Below are 13,488 nucleotides of genomic sequence, written 5' to 3'. Positions count from 1 at the left end.
TCCTACAACTGGTTGTTGCTTCCTTTCGTGAACTTTGCAGTCCACAAAGAGTAATGTCTGTAATAGGGGGTTGTGGAAGGAAAATTAGAATAGTGATGTTGGGAGACAAGAAGCGTTTTCTGTTGTGAAGGGATGGTCTCTACATCTGTGGGAGCAACCTGGAGGCCTTTCTTCTAGATCGAATATATGGCAGGCACCGTGATTGCAAAAGAGCAGTTTTACAAAGCATTCTGCGATGTCAGAGGAGAGCATTTCGCTCATCCCTAGTTGTGTACAGTTTGAGTAAGTCACGACTCCCGAAACAGAGTTCTTGTTCTCGCTAACCGCTCTGTGCCACTGATGGCTCCATTAAAGGTGATGGATCTTGAGTCTTGAGCCACAACTTGAAAGTTCTTGGGCCTGAGTTAGAAATGAGAAAATTATCCAAGTATACAAATCACGTCGTCTTAGGCGGCACTTTAGAAGGAAAATTGGTGTTCAACAGTTGTCCAGAGCCCCCAGCCCTGGATAGTTTCAGATCTATTTTAATCTCCTTAATAAGTCCTATAGCTATGCAAGTGAGTGCATTTTGATAACTGCTCTGCCTAATTTGTAACAATTACTGTCAACCTTCAGTTAAGAGACTGTTCATTCCACCCTGGCCCAGAAGAGAGTGAAATGTACGACTCGTGTGCGTAATTTTACTCACGTCATATTTCATACTGATTATGTATTGATGACATTGATTCATTTACTCTTTACTGCGCCACTTGCATGGATATTAAATCTTATTGACCACAGATGAATTTTAATTTCAGATTGGTGATAGATTTTTCCATCAGCTCTGATAGTGTGTTTGACTTTTTCATCATTAACCCAGGCAATCACATAGCACTGAGTTATTGCATTGAAACAAAAAGTGCACACTTCACTTGCTAATTCCTTATGGATTTGCAGTAGGGACTCCATTCATGTCTATTGTAAAGATTATATGCGCGCGCATACACACACACACACACACACACACACACACGCACATACACGCACACAGGCACACACAGAGAGAGAGAGGGAGAGAGAGATAGAGAGAACCAAAAACATTTATCGACAGATAGAAATTTAGCAAGCTTCTGAAGTCTAGCGAAAGAGTGTTAGGCATTTTTGTCTTCTGTAATGCAGTTTCTTCTTGCTGCGGAGGAAAAGAACACATGCATGCTTGGATTATTTATTTATTTATTTTGGGCTTGGAAAAATTTTAACTGTGTAAAATCATGCTGCTGTATTAAAGCGCTCATATTTGCTCTCCTCCCTAGCTTAGGTTTATGGGGTAGTTTAAAATGTTTTCTTTATTTGGTAAGTGTTAATTACATGAGATTGTGCAGTTTTATTTAATTTACTAATAGGGGAGGGATACAGACTAACCATTTAAGAATCAGAATGTTAGATTTTTTTTTTTAAACTGCAAATTAGCTGGTTACCTCATGAGAGGTGGGGAGGCTCCCTTAAGGTAGGTCTGCCAGCACCCAGAAGGACTTATGCGTTCTTATAATTTGAATTTTAATGAAGTTAGTCTATAGGACAGAGTTGAGAAAGCAGTGAATGGGTAACATAAATATTTGGAGATACGCATTTTGCACGAGAGCAGGGCCATCTCTAATTACAGAAGAGCTACCCATAAATAAGATGAATTCCCCTCCCCCACCCCCCATTTAATGTAAAAGCTTAACACATTCCCAAAGTGTGTTAACTTGCTATGCTACTGGTTTTATGCTATTTCCTGACTTAGTCACACACACACACACACACACACACACACACACACACACACACAGAGAGAGAGAGAGAGAGACAGACAGACAGACAGACAGACAGACAGACAGAGAGCTTGTTCTAGCATGAGGAGAACAGAAGGAGGGAAGGGGGAGATGGATGGGGTATTAGATTGTGAAGACTGAATACAGACAGCGGCCATGCTAGAACTAAGTACAGGGGACGCTTTAGAAAGGCGAGCAAGATTCTGGTAGCACCTCGTCGAGCATAACAATGATGTCTGTGAGGGGTATCAGGAGGGGAAGACGGCTAGTTCTTGTTTTTACGTTTATGGGCTTGCCTGTGTTGTACCTTCAGTTGGAGGCTTCTGCTTTCCACCCCTCGTTCAGGAGTCGTAGGGTATTCGTATTGGAGCACAAAACATAGTTCAGGCAATGAAGAAGAATCTGCCAGTGTATATTTTCTTAATGTTGGAAGGTCCCTTCCTCCTGAAACAGAGGGAGACAGGTGGCCTTCAGAAATTAATTGCACATAAAAGGCATAAGGAAATAAAAACTTAAGGGAATGATCCTGCCGGGCACTGGGGAGGCGCTGTGTTTTGGGGGTGGTGTTAATTAAGCACATTTCCCTGTTGGCACAAATGTCTCACATTTTGCCCTTGGTGCCCCGCTCACCACGAGCACAGTCAATTCACAAGGTAGTTTTTGTAAATAAAGGTTCTGGGCAAGCTGACTGTGGTCCAGAGAGATATTAATGAGAGGGTAAGAGGGAAGAGTTAATGAAAACACACTTCCTAGTGGAACATAAACTGCTTTTTTTTTTTTTTGGAGAACGCTTTAAAATGATTTTCTCCGAAACCCCGTGGCGTTTCTTTTCTGTGGGAGATGAGATGAGGAAAGATGACAAATCATTGCATTTCAGTATTTTCTTTCCTCTTGTGCTCCCAGTTTGGGGTGGGGGGTGTTGAGGAAAAATTGGATATTTATTTTGGCCGTTTTCCTTTCATTCGCAGAACCAATAACATTTTAGTACATGATGCACAGTAAATATACTTAGCCATTTTCTGTCTTCCAAATAATGAGTTGATTATTTGTATGACCCTTTAAAGGCAGTTCATTGTATGGGGAGTACCAGCCCCCATTGTCAGCCCTTGTTGTCAGGGTCCTTTTAAACTTTTGTTCTCCTGAATCTGTTTATGGGATCAGGAATGTGGTGTTCAGTTACTGTATGCAGCTTGGCTTTTATATATTCTGAGAAAAATAAATTTAAGGTTTTCAATTGAAATCTCACGTGGATTGAAGTCCGGGTCCAGTGGTGTTTGAGGACCTACACAGTCTCATGGCTTCTGTCATTTGGAGGAGGCTTGGCTGGTCCCCAAACCATGGTGCTTTCTAAAATATTAGAAAAATCAGAAATCAGGACTCATTTTTTTCCCCTTGTAGATAGATTCCTGCCTGCTCTGGATTTTTTTTTTTCTTCCCTTCAAAGGTGTAAGGAGACCTTCTAGAATTTTTTGTTCTTTAGTGGGAGGAAGATTTAGCAAAGCTTCCTAGGTTACGTATCACGTCACGGTTCCCCGTGGTTACGTAATTGGTGTTGTATACGTCCATTGTAGAGGACATTTGATGCTCATTTATTAAATATGCTCGCTGGCTGCTGCTGCGTCTTCGTTCTGGACAGACAAATTACCTTTCTCACACCGAGCTTCCACTCTGGGGAATTGAGCCTCTACCATTTTAATTAGCTCGGAAGTGGGGTTTGTAGACTCAGGCCTTTGGTATGTTAGGGGAAGGCTGAACTTCCTGAGAAGCTGCACGTGGTCATTTAGAGAACCCCCTCAGACCCTGATAGACATTATTCCACATTGGTAATTGCAAACAGCTTGTGTGTGGCGGCTGTGTGTTGCCATTTGTGCCTTCATGTGTTGGAGCTAGGTTCTCACCTGGACTGCGCCCTTCAGTCCGTCTCGGGTCATTAGTACGTCACATGTGCTGATCTCTCTGCCTGTGACATGTATGTAATATGTTTGCATACAGAATTTGTCACACACATGCCCTAGAGGAAGAAGCCAACATGGATGAAGGGTTGCCATGTGAAGACAGCAGAATAACACTATCTCATTCATACTGTGTAACGGTTTTGTTACCCCTACTTTTAAGGGGAGGAAACTGGGGTGGAGGTAATTTAAGTCATTTGTCACAGGTGATACAATTGAGCCCATGTAATCCAAAACTTACATAGGGACCTTACTCTAAATGGCCTGTGATTTTTTTTTTTTTTTTAATTCCAAAATCCCCCTATGAGGTGAGACCGTCCTTTTGGAGAGAAAGTCGCTTTACCAGAGTTTAAGGATAGTTTAGAAGTCTGCATCAGAATTTTCCAGGGTCCATTTCCCATCTCATTTTCCCTGCTAGTAAGACATGTCCTGCTTCAGAGTGAGGCGGGAAGAGAGGCCCCCATTGAGTCACAGTTGGAAAGTAATCTAATAAGAGAAGATTAGCGACTGTAGGGAGGACAAAAGCTGTTGTGTTCAGGTTTAATGCCTCTTGCGGTTAGCATGTTAGCTAAGATGCCCGTTTTTATGTCTTACAGGTCTGCTGAGAGGTCAGAGTAATGCAGAATGCGTGCCTTCATCTCAGAATTGCTCATCCCAGGTGGATCCCATGTGTCTGCAGTAGACCAGTCACCTTTGTAGCCAGCACCATGCCATCGCGCCCCCTTTAGTCTTGAGTGCCCTTCCTGCATTTATGGGTGTATTAAAATGACTGAATATGAACATTAAGGACTCCATGAACCTGGGCTAATGGGAGACGTATCGAGAATGAAAAAAGATCCACCGAAGGACATCTAGGGGGGAGGGTGCTTGGGGGGAGGGAAATGACTAATGAAGCTAATTAAAAGAAGCATCACGAATCTGCTTTCTACCCTGATTAACAGTTAGCAGGGCACCGGCCAGCGCGTGCGCCCTGTTTTACTTTAACAACATTCTGTTTGCTCTTTGTATATTTAAGTGTTGTAATGAAATGTGTTTCAATCAACCTGAACATGAGTTAAGAGGAGGGAGATGTGGCTTTTGTGATGATTCTATCACAGACACTTTTATTGTATCTCTGTAAAATACAATGTATGTATGCATGTGAGTGTTCTTGTCGTGATGTTGCTCCGCCCATGACAAAGGTTAAAAAAAAAAAAAGAAAAGGAGAAAAAAAAAATGAGGCTCCCAGCCGCTACTATGTAGAAATCCCCCCTACTTCTAATTTGCTGAATGAAGAAAAAAAAATCTTTTATTTGTGATATTTTCAGAGACATTTGCTCTAGTATGGTGTATTTAAATAATAAAAACTTAAAAGAAAAAATATTCAACAGAGTTTGGGTTTAAACGTTGCTTCTTCTCTTGTGTGTTTTGAAAGGAGTCATAGTATTCTTGTTGTCTATAGCAAACATTTAAATTTGGGGTGAGAAGAATAGGCTTTTTATAAGTGTATTTAGCTCCAGGCTAATAAAGTAGTCATCAGATTATTTACTTATGCCATTGTAAGCTAAGAATACCGTGTCAGCAGCGCTTGGCATCGGAGTCTTTGGTATGTATTCATGAGTACTTGTTGGATGGTTCAGTAGGAAAGCCTCGGGTTTTGGTCATGGGCACACTGACACAGCACAACCTCACGTCAGGTTTGGAGCCCTTGAAGGCTATAGCATTTTTAGAGAATCTTGTGTGGATCTGAACTCCCATTAGTTTAGGGGCTCCAGAGCTCACTTGGGCGGTCGTGGTCTTGGATGGGCAAAGCAACCCTTGCCTGGTGAGCTGGGATTCTTGACCTGCTGTAACCTTGTTCCTTTGAATCTTCACTGACTTGTTTTTTTCCTTGTGTTTACCAGGGGAGGATTCAGGTCTCCTTCCGGCTTGAGGTAGTTGTGGCTCCTAGTTGCTAATCTTAGAGTCTCCAGCACAGTGTCTGCAGTGGTCACAGAGATTCCTATGGAAGGTGCAGAGCCTCATGCTTCAGCAGCTGCCCTGTTCCTACTGACCCCAGTAGGAGCCAAATGGGCCTGGATGCCAGGGTGGCACCCTGGCCGGTTACGTGAGGGTAAATCTCAGCTCTCCCCTCACAGGCTGCTGACTCCGAGGGCGTTCAGGCTGTTGCCGCTGCTGTCTAAAAATGACGTTGTATTTTATTTTGTTACAAAGTTCCCAATGAAGACCCTGTCTGAGAACAAAAATGGATATTGACCGAGCAGAGTTTTCTGTTAACTTCCTGCTTCTAAAGATCCAAAGCCAGGTAGAAAAGTTAGTTGTTGAAACTGACGACCTCTAGGAGGACATAGAGGCAGAGTATTAAAGGGAACCATTTTGCCTGCACTTTATACAAAGAAAATACAAGGAGAATAACACAAGATACAGAAATACATGTACACACAACATCTGAGATGGGCCCCTGGAGAATTTCTCTAGACCTGTTGTGATTCTAACCACCACTCCCTTTCCCCCAGAAGATACTTTATCTGAAAGAATTCGGTCTGTTGTGGGAAAGGAGGGGGGGGGTGCTGTTGTTCAGAGCAGTGCAGACATCTATGTTTTTAGCAAAAGCACTCATGTCGCATGCAGTGTAGACATTCAAAGGCCGTGGCTAATAACTTTCAGTAATACAGTAAGGCATTCAGTGATGAGGAGGTCAAAGGTCATCGCCGCCTTTTAAATGAACTATTATGTGGCTGGCTCCTGAAGCACTGTGGCGTATTTCCTAACGAGCTTCTAAAAGCATTTCTTAAGTTGCAGACCTATAAGATTACAAATGTCACTCATGTTAGTATAATCCACATGCAAGTGATGAAGCCTTCTCTTTGATGTGCTAAGCTGGAGAAGAACTAATGGAGCTATGAATATACAATACAACATATTTAAGTAGTAGTCTTGCTTTAGGTAAAACACTTTCTTGAAACCAGAGGCATTTCAAACAATAAAACCCAGCTTTAATGGGTATGCTCGAAGTGGATGGGCAGCCACTAAAAACACTCAGGTTTATTCTGAGGGGAGCCGGATTGTGTGTGGTGCCTCCCCCAACCCCAGTGAATGTTCCTTTGGAGGGAAAAGAAATCCTGCACTTACCTACCTTTCTTTCATCCACTGCATTTGTGATGTGGGTGTGTGTTCTTCTGAAAGGACTTCATATGAGCCACGTCACACAAGACAGGCCCCCTAGTCCTTACAAGTGAGGACAATTAAAATAAAAGCGAGCATTACTGAGCCTCGCTAAGCTCCTGATAAAAAATTATGTTTATGATACATATAAATGTCTCAATCATGCAAATTGTCACTCTTGCTAATGAAACTATTTTGTGAGAAGATTGTCCTCTAAAGGGGTTTAATGTTGTTGATTTTTTTCTAACCTATCCGTCTGCCTAGACTTACACATCCTGCAGAGCCTGCGAGCCCGAAGACATTCCAAACCAAATCATTCCCCACAAGAAACTATTTCCACCGCTTCCTGATTTATTAGGAAGAGTTTAACGTGGACTGTTGTAACTTATAAAACACAAAGCGAGGAGACTGTCACATGGAAATGAAGCCCGTGAAATTGCCAGCCTCTTAATATTAACTATATTTAAATTCTTTCTGTTGCCCTCATTCACACTGATATTTGAAACAACTAATCATCTAAAATGAAGCTCTTAAATGCTTTTAAATGTCAATATAGTAAGATTCTAACTCGCAGTACTGGTTACATAAAATATTTCTTAGGGTCAATAAATTATGGAACAAACAGTGAATCCAAGAGCTAGCTATCAAGGGCAGAGTGAAGACTCCATATAGCTTAAATAATTGTCCTGAATTAAGAAGTGGTTGCCCAAAGAGACTTTCCCGGGGGGTGGGGAGGGTTCCCATCCTGGTGTTCACTGCCTTACCCTGTCTTTGGGAGGCTCTTGCAAACACAGATCACTTACAAGTTAATGTTCATCTTGGTTTTGTTACCGAGACATACCTATTGTCAGTCCAGTCAAGTCACAGGAATGCTTACTGCAGTTAAAAAGCAATTTGTTTCCGAGAAACTGCAATTAAAGTATTACCAAGCAGCCATTTTAGATTGGCAGTGCTCTGAAGACTTGTTAAATAGCCAGCAACTCCCACTTGCAGAGGCTGGGCTCTGACAAGTGGGTGAAAGTATAACACCTTCACCTATGACGCTGGCCACCTAGTTAACCAACGTTCATAGCCTTCTGCTATACATGCAGAGAGCAACAAGTCAGGGCCAGTTTTTTGGAGGGTAACTCGCCTCGAGTGAATACGATTTTCAGTTGTACAGGGCTTGCTTCTGCGAATAGATGAGTAGACAAACGCATGCATCCTAGAGGGAATGGTCTCAAGTTCGGATTGATTCTGCTGAGAATGGACTGCAACTCAGAGGTCTCAAGCCAATAATGTACCACAGGTCCTGACATGTTACAGCTGTGTAAACAGGGCCATTCGCTCTCCTAAACCACAATAATAAAGCATAGGATGAAAATCAATTGATTCTGTTGTAAGTTCTTTGAATGACCCTGGAAAGTTGTTTAATGGCTCAGTCAGAATGGACAAACCAACAAAGTTCCCCCTTTCCCAACCCCTCCTCAGAAACTGATGGGGGTCTTAGGGCAACAGTGGCATAACCCATCCTGACTTGCTGGGGAGAAGCAAAGAGGGTCCAGAGTTTTTCTTGCCCATCTGTAAAGCTGGGGTTTGCCAAGTGCAGAAAGGTTTCAGGGAAGATGTGAGGTATTGACGTAAGAACCCCAGCGAGCATATTTCAGAAGTTGTGTTTTAAGGTAGAGTTAGTGCTACATTTTAACCAGGTTAAAGACAATCATTAGCTAGTCCATGCAGGTGTCTGACTTTCCTTCAGCCCAGAAAGATCTCCCTACCTGGAACAAAAAGTTTATGACTTCAACTTTCCAAAAAAAAAAAAAAAAAAAAAAAAAAAAGCCACTTCCCTCCGTATATAATTACCCTTGTGTTGTTTGAGCTATCTTTTTTTTTTCCTCTTTGAGAAAACACTAAAGACGTTCTTCCTAAATTAATTGTTCATTTTGAGTGAATTGTCTGTTTTAAGAAACCACAAAGCAAAAGAATCTCAGGGCCAACTGAATTTCCAAATGAGGATTAATTATGGAAGCTGGGAAGGAAAATTGATCGCCGCAGTGGTTTTCCCTTTTCTTTACAACTTTGCTGGGGATGAGTGTGTCAAACTTTGAACATTCCTTTAAAGCTTCTGATTCAATTTCTTTCATCAAACTAGCAGTTGCCATAAACCTTGCATGCCTCACTATAATGCTTCCTGTAAGAATTCTCTTTCTTCTGCATTGAGCGCAGTAAGTTTGTTCTAACATTTACAGTAAACAGGTACGTATGCACGCTCACCGGCTTTAACAGGCTTCCTCACATTCACTATCAGTTTTATGTGATGGGTAGGCTTGGTTGTTTTGTAGGCTGGGTAAGACAGTGTTTCTGCTCTTTAGCCCAGGCTGTCCCCAAACTCATCGGGATTCTCCTGCCTTAGCCTCTGACATACTGAGATTATAGGTGTGTGACACCATGCACCATGCCTGGCTTGCATTACTCAGTTTTATAGATGAGTAATTTGAGGTTCCAAGAGGTCACTAAATAAGCATGCAAAGTAAGGGAGTGCTCGCTGGAAGGTTAAGATGTCAGAGTGTGTAAAATGTCCTTGGTTATCAGTGTTTATTATAGTACTTCTTAGATGTGAAATTAATATTACAAATCCATAATGAACAGAATGTCACACTCTGTGTAAGTGCAGGATCAGGTGTTGGAGAGATGGTTCAGTGATTAAGAGCACTTCCTGCTCTTTCAGAGACCCTGAGTTCTGTTCCCCAAACCCACAATGGGCAGCCCACAATCATTTGCAACTCCACTCTCCTGTCTTCTGGCCTCTGCTGGAAACCCAATGCACATGGCATATGCATATACAGACACACAAACACCCAGACACATCACATGTTGTATAGACACACACAACACAGACACACACATAGACACAATCACACATACACACAGAGAGAGAGAGACACACAGACACACACACACACCATTTAAAAATTCATAAAACCTAGGTACAGGATGGATCCATGTACTCTTTCCATTTTCTGTCTGAACTCTGGGCATAGGTTGTCAGTTTCTAACAGCAGCACACTTCATCCCACAGCCTATAGCTAGTTTCTTTTCCCCTTAGAATATTAAAATACCATGTTTTATCTTTCACCAGCTTGAAATATTAACTGGTTTAGATTGCCTGCACATTTTAGCTTTGCTCTAAAAGAAATATCTTTTTGAGTATTAGAAAAATCTCAACCACCTTATCATGAATGTTTAGGTATAAATTCATAATGGCTCTGACCACAAATTGCTGCTGAGAAAAAGAACAAGGTTTTAGAAATCACATTAGTTTAGACAGCAAGACGGATAAATATATTCCATACAAACTAATAGATGATGTTTGAAAATTCTTCAGCTCAACTATGTAGCTCAAGTCATGTAAAAGGTCATTCAGTTATCGTGTGTGTGTGTGTGTGTGTGTGTGTGTGTGTACACACGAGCTTACATGTACCCTCCCTGACCCGGGTATGGATGTAAAGGCCAAAAGTCACCATTTGGTGTCTTAATAAATTCTCTGCCTTTTTATTTAGTTTTTTTTAAAGACAGGTTCTCACTGTGTAGCCCTGGCGGGCTTAGCATCCACTATGCAGAGTAGATTGGTCTCAAAACCTGAGACCCAGCTGCCTTTATCTCCTAAATGCTTCAAGGATTAAAGATGTGTGCACCACTCCTGGCCTTCTTCGTGTATTTTTGAGACATTGTTTCCAATGAGTCTTTGGCTAGAGTAGATAAACAGCAAGCCCCAGGGGTCCTCTCCTCTTTGCTTCTGGGAGCTGAGAGATTACAAGTGGGCATCACCATCCTCTGCCCGGTTTACATGAGTGCTGGGGATCCCAACTAAGGTCTTCATGTTTGAGCAACTTAAAGAAGAAAGAGTTTATTTTAGCTTATTGCTCCCGTCACAGTGGGGCTGGCATAGCCCACTGGCAAAAGCAGAAGCCAGCTTGATAGTATTTTTATCCACACACAGGAAACAGAGCAAGAGAACAGGAAAGAGGGTGAAGCTAAAACTCAATGACCAACTCAGGTGACCTGTGTCCTCCAGCAAAACCCCACCTCCTATGGGTTTCATAACCTTCCCAAACAGCGCCACCAACTGGGGACCAAATTTTCAAATATGGGAGCCAATTTCTCTTCCAAATCAGTACACTGGCTGAGCCATGTCTTTAGCTCAAAGTTGAATTATTGCAAATCATTGCAAAGCCAGGTGTGGTAACAGATACCTGCAATCCTAGGACTCTGGAGTTGGAGGAACGAGGGTCAGGAGAGCAAGACCAACTTTGGCTACATGAAATTCTGTCTCTAAGTAAATAAATAATAAATTTAAAAGTCATTGTATATTTATATAGAAGACATATACATACAGACAATTTTATGGAAAAATTTTGTCTTAGCATATGTGAAAAGCATACATATGATGAATAACAATATTTGTTTTTGTTGTTTTAAGATAGAGAGCACTGAAGTATTCAAATGGAACAGATTATACTTTTAATTACATCCAAACAGAATTCTAAGCTGATTTTTAAAAATTTGTTGGCTGTTCTTCCTATTCTCCCATTAATTGCTAGAGTCCAAAAAGATACCAAGATTTGTAAATAAATTACTGTAACACACCATTAGATCCAAGTTGCTTTCATTACAAAGAACCGAATAGTTAAGGAGAAAGGCGGTCCATTTTAATAAAATATTATTTTATGTTTTTGTAGGCCAAAAAAAGATTTCTTTTACTTTCAGATATATAATACATTAGCATATATAAGTCTAGATTACACACACACACACACACACACACACACACACACACACACACACGGGGCCATGATGAATTTGCTGCCAAAGCCCCAGGCCCTAACACCCATTTTTGTTTCTTTCTTTTTGTACCATTTAATAACCCAATGACCCTTTGCAAGCTCTCTATTTAATCTTTTATTCTATTATGTACAACATGAGATGAAAGTTAGCCAATATGTATTTATTTCACCCTGGAGATTAAATTACCCTTCTTTTTCGATATAGATGGCTATACGAATATCCTCCTTAAGTTGGAAAGTTTTAGAAAACATGCATATGTGAATATACTTAGAATGTAGAATATCAGTAGTAAGCAAGACAGTATGTGTTTGTTAATACATTGCTTTCATTTAATGTGTCTATGTGAGTGCCCGCACATTTGTATGAGTACTATGTGGGTGTCTGGAGCTTGCACAGGTCAGAAAAGAGCATCAGGTTTGCTAGAACTGGAGTTGCAGGCAGTTGTGAGACATCATGAGGGTGCTGGGAACTGAACCGGGGTTCCCTGCGAGGGCAGCAGGTGTTCTTACCAACTAAGCCATCTCTGCTGCCCACTATGTATGTATGTCTCTTACGTATTTCTTTATGAGTTATACTCATTAACCAGGAAGTCTGGTGTAGTAGGCAGAGTTTGCAGCTGGTCAAGACGACTGCTCTTCCACTCTTAATTCCTGGTACTGTTCTCTATAGCATGGCTTCGTTTTTTCTATAAGTACCTTCTTTCCTGGTTAGTTTTGTTTGTTTGTTTTGTTTTTTAACTTGACACAAGCTAGAGTTATTCAGGAAGCAGAAATCTCAACAGAGAAAATACCTCCAACAGATTGCCCATAGGCAAGTCTATGAGGGTTTTCCTGATTAGTGACTGATGGGGGAGGGCCAGCACACTGTGGGAAGTGCCAACCCTGGGCAGGAGGTTCTGGATGGTATTAGCAGGCTGAATAAGCCATGAAGAGCAAGCCAGTAAACAATGTTGTCCCTGCTTTTTCTCCTTCTCATGATGAACTGTCTGTAATCTGAGGCAAATCATTTTATTCTCAAGTTGCTGTTGGTTGTGGTCCTCTCAACATTGAAACCTTTTAGGGAAGACACCTAGCAGAGCTTCACAGCCTATGTAAGCGGCTGCTAAGTAATGCTTACTGGCTTTCCTGGGGCAGAAATGTGTGGAGTTAGATGCTTAAAGAATTTAGAATATATTCTCTAAAAATATCAGTTATGGAGAAATCTCTCCTCTCTCTCTCTCTCTCTCTCTCTCTCTCTCTCTCTCTCTCTCTCTCTCTCTCTCTTTCTCTCTCATTCTTCTCTTATATAATACACCCCAACTCTGGTCTTGTCTCTCTCCACTCCTCCCCCCCCCACTTCCCTCTTCTCCTATATCTACCGGTTCTCCATGAGAAATTTCAATTTAAATTTCTTTCTTTCTTTCTTTCTTTCTTTCTTTCTTTCTTTCTTTCTTTCTTTCTTTCTTTCTTTCCTCTTTTTCTATGTCTTTACCTTCATCTTTTCCTTCTCCTCCTCCATTTCTTCCTCCCCTCTTCCTCCTCTTCTTCCTCCTTCTCTTTTATACAAAGAAAATCTATCACAGAAATAAGGGGAGGAGAGAGACTGGCAAGGAAACTGCCAGGCTCTTGGTGTAAGGTTGAGGGTCCAGGGTCCAGGGTCCAGGGCAGATCAGAGATGAGCAGACATGCTTCTAACAGGTGCTGACTACCAGCCTCATTTCGGTGCCTGTATCTTATTCCTTGTTATCAACCAAACAGGCCACTCTAGGGATCTGTGTATAGGCACTGTTGGCATGG

The 13,488-nt window shown here is 41.6% G+C and overlaps 1 protein-coding gene across 2 annotated transcripts in view; it reads left to right on the top strand.

Moving 5' to 3' along the window:
- Lmo4 (LIM domain only 4) overlaps positions 1 to 5,107 on the top strand; it is a 16,906-nt gene extending 11,799 nt beyond the window's left edge. For both annotated transcript variants that reach the window (XM_034501025.2, XM_034501026.2), the window contains exon 5: positions 4,342 to 5,107. In XM_034501025.2, coding sequence (XP_034356916.1) covers positions 4,342 to 4,350 — 9 coding nt within the window. In that variant the 3' untranslated portion in view covers positions 4,351 to 5,107. The remainder of the gene's footprint in view (positions 1 to 4,341) is intronic.
- Positions 5,108 to 13,488: the final 8,381 nt, after the last annotated feature.

The sequence above is a fragment of the Arvicanthis niloticus genome, chromosome 4 (genome assembly GCF_011762505.2).
Source record: "Arvicanthis niloticus isolate mArvNil1 chromosome 4, mArvNil1.pat.X, whole genome shotgun sequence".
NCBI lineage: Eukaryota > Metazoa > Chordata > Mammalia > Rodentia > Muridae > Arvicanthis > Arvicanthis niloticus.
The sequence above is the reverse complement of the archived record's forward strand: the minus strand, read 5'-3'. Positions and strand labels throughout refer to the sequence as shown.